The sequence below is a fragment of the Loxodonta africana genome, chromosome 24 (assembly GCF_030014295.1).
Source record: "Loxodonta africana isolate mLoxAfr1 chromosome 24, mLoxAfr1.hap2, whole genome shotgun sequence".
Lineage (NCBI taxonomy): Eukaryota > Metazoa > Chordata > Mammalia > Proboscidea > Elephantidae > Loxodonta > Loxodonta africana.
Window position 1 is genome coordinate 30,969,459 of NC_087365.1, and position 5,159 is coordinate 30,974,617.

Genomic DNA, 5,159 nt, shown 5'->3' on the forward strand with positions numbered 1-5,159 from the left:
TTATAATAGTGCACTGCATTGCAGCAGCTCCAGCTCTTGGCAGATTTTTGAGCCTGTTTCCTTTGTTATAAGGAGACCAAACAGCTAGACTTGTGGGAAGGACTGATTACAGGAGATGATAAAGGCAAATGTTTCGCACTCAAGAAATTGTCGCATTATGAGTATTATTATCTAAAAATCAGGTAGCAGATCTTTGGGTTCAGAGAGGGTCCACGACTCACCTAAGTTTACCCAGCAGCAGAGCTGGAATATTACTTGGGCCCTTTACACCAGGTCCAAGGGGAGTCGTGAAGGGGCTATGCAGAAACTGGCCAAGCGGCGCAAGCTGTGGGGCAGGGTGGGGGAGAGTCGCAGGTGTGGGGCGGGGAGGTGAGGTGGCCCCTGCCTGGCGGCCGCGCTCGCGAACAGCACATTCCCAGGCCGCAGGCCGGGTCCGCAGGTGAGGAGGGCCGGGTGGGGGGGACTTGCGAGCCTGTTTGCCGTTTCCATGACGACCGCCCGCGCGGCGCCAGCCTGACAGCCCGTCCGGGTTTTATGAATGGGTGACGTCACAGGCCTGGCGTCTAACGGTCTGAGCCGCTTGTTTAGACGCTGATACAGGCCGGCCCTGGAAAACCGGACGGGGGAGGGGGCCCTCGAGCTCTGCAGCTGCTGCGCCGTGGGAGGGAGACCCTGCTCTGAGGTCTTTGGAGGAAAAAAAAAAAAAAAAATCCCAGGCAAAAAAAGAGAGAAAAAAATAAAAAATCATTAGTTGCTGCAGATCTAGAGAATTTTTGGCAGGGGGCTGCAAATTCAAGGTAGAATCCCGGAGGTAGAGCCTCACTCCACTGAGCGCTATCTTCCATCTAGTTCGGGTCCTGGAAGCCGGGTCCCAACCCAGGAGGAACACTTTCCGGAATTAATTGCTCCCACCTCGAAACACCTGGGTAGGCCCTCCTGGCCCGGGGAACTTTAGGCAGCCACTTTCTCTGGGAATTGGGAAGGGAGACCAGCCCCGGGGAGCAGAGGGCACTTTAAACTTCGGTCCGGATCTGCGGGAGATCAGGGTCCGAGAGGTAATCTTCCAAGAGGGTTCAGAAGCTAGGGCTCTACTGTTGGGCTCGCTGAGCGAACTTCTCCGTTCGAGCCTCAGTTTCCCTCATCTATAAAACTGAGTTGAAGAGGTGAGAAAAATGAACACGGGAAAAATTGTTCCTGAGATCTTTATCGTTATCCGAAATATATGTTTCACCTGTCTTGCCTCCTTCCCAAGGAGCCCAAGGCAGCCTTCGCCTCCATTAGCCGCCCTGCCCTCCCCACTCGCTCGCGCCTTAGGACTCGGGTCCCTTTAACGCGCACCGCAGGGTGCACTCGTTGGGCAGGAGGCGGGACCCAGGAGCGCCAGCTGGGCCACGCCCCCAGACTCCCATTGGCTGCTTTTGAACGCGGGGCCCCGCCCCTCCGGAGGCCGCGGTGTCTTTATAAAAACCAGACGGCGGGGCTGGAGCCTCGCGTTCTACGGCGTCCTGCGGCGCGCTCGGAGCCCGTCCCGCACGCGCCCGCCTAACGCCCGTCCGCTCGCTCCCTCCCTCCCTGCCTCCGTAGCCCAACGCCAGGATCATGAAGGTCGCCAGTGGCAGCGCCTCGGCGGCCGCGGGCCCCAGCTGCGCCCTGAAAGCAGGCAAGGCAGCGGGCGGCGCGGGCGAGGTGGTTCGCTGCCTGTCGGAACAGAGCGTGGCCATCTCGCGCTGCGCCGGCGGCGCTGGGGGGCGCCTCCCCGCCCTGCTGGACGAGCAGCAGGTGAACGTGCTGCTCTACGACATGAACGGCTGCTACTCGCGTCTCAAGGAGCTGGTGCCCACCCTGCCCCAGAACCGCAAGGTGAGCAAGGTGGAGATCCTCCAGCACGTCATCGACTACATCTGGGACCTGCAGCTGGAGCTGGACTCGCAGTCCGCCGTCGGGGTCCCCGGAAGTCGGGGTCTGCCCGCCCGGGCTCCGCTCAGCACCCTCAACGGCGAGATGAGCGCCCTGGCGGCCGAGGTGAGGCTTCTGAGTTGGAGCCCTAGACCGTCCCCCTCCTAGAGACCAAGAAACGAGGCCTGCAGAGGGAGCGGGGACTTGCCCCGTGACCACCCTTCCTGTTGGGAACCTGGCTGCAGGGGTGCCCGAAGAGAGCACAGACAGCGTGATTCCCCGGGAACTGGGGAAGGGGAGGGACCTGCGGCGGTTGCAGCCTTGTCTCCTCGAACCCGCCCTTCTCACCTCTTCGCTCTCGTTTATGCAGGCTGCCTGTGTCCCAGCGGACGATCGCATCTTGTGTCGCTGAGGGGACGTGCTCTCTGGTCCCCCCGCTAAGCGCCTCGCCGGAGCTGGAGAGGAGGACCAGGTTGAGATCAGCGGCTCTCCGGCGCTTGCTGGGTCGGGCCCAGGGCTGGGGGACCGGAGAGGGCAGGCTAACTTTCCCCCGTGCCTGTCAACCACCAGAGACTCGGAACTCGTTGGGGAGATGGAATTTCCCGCCCCGTGTGTTTCTATTTTTTGAAAAGCAGACATTTTAAAAAATGGTCACGTTTGGTGCTTCTCAGATTTCTGAGGAAATTTATTGCTTGTATTGTATATTACAATGATCACCGACTGAGAATATTGTTTTACAATAGTTCTGTGGGGGGGTGTTTTTTTAATTAAACACTTTAGATGATAACAAAGTTGTGTTGTCTTCTTGAATTGAGTGGGGAGGGCCCTGGGCTAGGGGGCTGGCCGCTGACCCCCCCTTGCAGCTGGTGTTTGGGAGGGAAATAGGGAGGGCCACATCTGGACTTTTTTTTTTTTTTAGCGACCTGAATGAGCGTTTCCGGTGTCTTTTAAAGTCTATTCTTTCCCGTATAACTGGCCATTTCCCTGCTCCTCGGTGTCATAAAATTAAATCCTCTAGAATTTCTCAAAGTGGTCCTTGGGCCATCTGGGTCACCTGGGGAGGTTGTTAAAATGCAAATTAGCCTGCCAAGGCTCCCTGTGGCTTTGGGGAGTACTCAACATGCCATTTAAGTTGGAGAACTAGGTCAGTGGACCACCTGCTATCTTGCCAAGATGGGGGAAACAAGACCCAAGGGAGAAGGGACTTGCCCAGGGTCACATTCCCCAGTAGGAGGTGCCTTACCCCAGGCTGCCCTAGGATTCCCAGCTTGTCCAAGTGGGTGAGCAAGTTGGCAAGGCCAGACTGGGCCCAGCTGCTAGGCCACCTGCTCTGGGTCCAGCTCAGCCCCTCACCCTGGCCTGACTGCCAGCTGCTCAACCTTCTTCTCTCCCCCCTTCCCCTCACCCGGGGCTCCTGTGTGGGCTCTGAGGAGGGGTGGGCTGGTCCCATACCCAGCCCCTCAGCAGGAAAAAGTTGTCATTGACAAGGGCCTATCTGCCTGGACATGTGTGTGCGTGCGTACTCATGGGGGTGTGCATTTGAGTGTCTGGGCCTGTGTGACATGAGTGAACTGGTTGTTACCCCTCTGGGGCTGGGTCATCTGTTGGTGTACAGCCCTGGGATTGTGGATGAGGATACTCACAGAAGTGTATGCAGAAGGGTGAATGTGAGCACGTGTGTTCTGCAGTAAGTGCACAACCTCTAGCTGTTTGGGCTTGTGTGTTCTGCCTAAATGCGTGCTGTGGGCATCTCCTAATGGGTCTAGCTCCATAGATGGGTTTGTGCGTCTGGGGGCCACAGAACCCCACGCCTGAGGGTTTCCATGTGTGTAATTGTCCTGCAGATGGCCCCTTCTGGACCTCTGCTGGTAGAAGAAGGAGGCAGAAGGCCTGAGGCAGCTGTGTTCAGGCAAAGCCTTCCTCAAAAGTTGGAAATACCAAGTCTCGGCAAATGTTAGGCCCAGGGGGACACCAACTATCCCTGCCACGTCGATTTCCTTGTACTACACGAGGAAACGGAGTTCTGGCAAGAGCCAAGAACTTTTTCCAGAGAGCAAGGATTATTACATTTTGTCAATAAATAAAATAGCAACTAGCACCATGAGCCTGACTCTAGGCTCAACCCTTTACCCAAAGGATCCCTGTGGGGTTAAAGGTAGGATTTTGATGCCCGTTTTTTTTTTTTTTTAGACAACAGATGAAACAGGCTAAAGAGGCCATGATCAAAATAATATCATTTATTGAACTCTAATTTTTTAACATTAAGCCAGATACCACCACCCTCCCAAGCAATTTACGGACTTTATCAAAGAACGCAGTATTTGTAGGTAACCTACATCCCGTGCTGCCTCCTCTCCTCCTCCTCTCTCCCGCCGTTTTATACAATTAACCTCATAGGATCTTTTTACCAAGTAAATGAAACGCTTAGCACAGTGCCTAACAGGAAATGTTTGATAGTTACAAATTATTATTATTGTTATTAATTGTGGTCTGTGCGTCCTTGGAGTGTTCTCGGAGGCACACGTGTGCACCCCCGCCCCACGCGTGGGTCCGGTCTGCAAGCCCACGACGGGGACGTGGGCGTGCCCCCCGCGTGTACTCCTCCACTGTAGGGCCTTTTTCCAGGGGAGGAAGGGGCTGCGGCAGGGGCCTGGGCCACCTCCCCAACGCCATTCGGTTGCACTCTGGATTCCACGTTTCCCTCTTTTCCCCTTTGGCCCGGACCCAGCCCATCTGGAGGCCGGCACGGCGGCGGCCTGGGAGCTTTTCCATCAGCTGGGCCCGAGGAATGCGGAGCTATTTAACCTGAGCATCCCCAGGTGTACGGAGGCGCCGCGCTGTCTGGGACCCGCCGCCTTTGGCACCGCCGCGCTAGACAAACAGCGCGCCGCCCCCGCCCTGCCCCTCCGCCCGCAGCTGCAGCCGGGCCTGGGAACGGGCGGGCGCTCGCCGCTTGCACAAGAGGCTCCAGGACGCGCCGAGGGAGGGAGGAAAGAGGCTGTGTGTGTTTGTGTGTGTGTGTCTGTCACAAAACCCTGCTCCTTTCAACCGCTGCTTGGGAAATCTTTAGGACCTTAACCCCTTCTGGACAGGGTGCCTCGGGGCCTGGGCCACGAGACCCAGAGAAACAACAGAACCAAGTTTCCTGAGGACTGGACTCTGCCTCTCCAGGGCTGTGGGCCAGACACCTGCGTATTTTTTATTTTATTGAACATTTATATAGCGCTTTTATGTGCTAGACACTGTACTAAGCTCTATCAACT

General features: G+C 56.6%; 1 protein-coding gene across 1 annotated transcript; it reads left to right on the forward strand.

The window, feature by feature from the left end:
- Window positions 1-1,492: 1,492 nt before the first annotated feature.
- ID1 (inhibitor of DNA binding 1) lies at window positions 1,493-4,090 on the forward strand. The gene is made up of 2 exons (XM_003411634.4): window positions 1,493-2,022; window positions 2,267-4,090. Exons 1-2 carry the CDS (start codon window positions 1,600-1,602, stop codon window positions 2,306-2,308), a joined length of 465 nt encoding a protein of 154 aa, XP_003411682.1. The 5' UTR covers window positions 1,493-1,599; the 3' UTR covers window positions 2,309-4,090.
- Window positions 4,091-5,159: the final 1,069 nt, after the last annotated feature.

Coding starts and splice junctions, on each gene's coding strand:
- ID1 (XM_003411634.4), top strand. CDS start 1,600: ATGAAGGTCGCCAGTGGCAGCGCCTCGGCGGCCGCGGGCCCCAGCTGC. Junction 2,023..2,266: donor TGAGCGCCCTGGCGGCCGAG/GTGAGGCTTCTG, acceptor TCGTTTATGCAG/GCTGCCTGTGTCCCAGCGGA.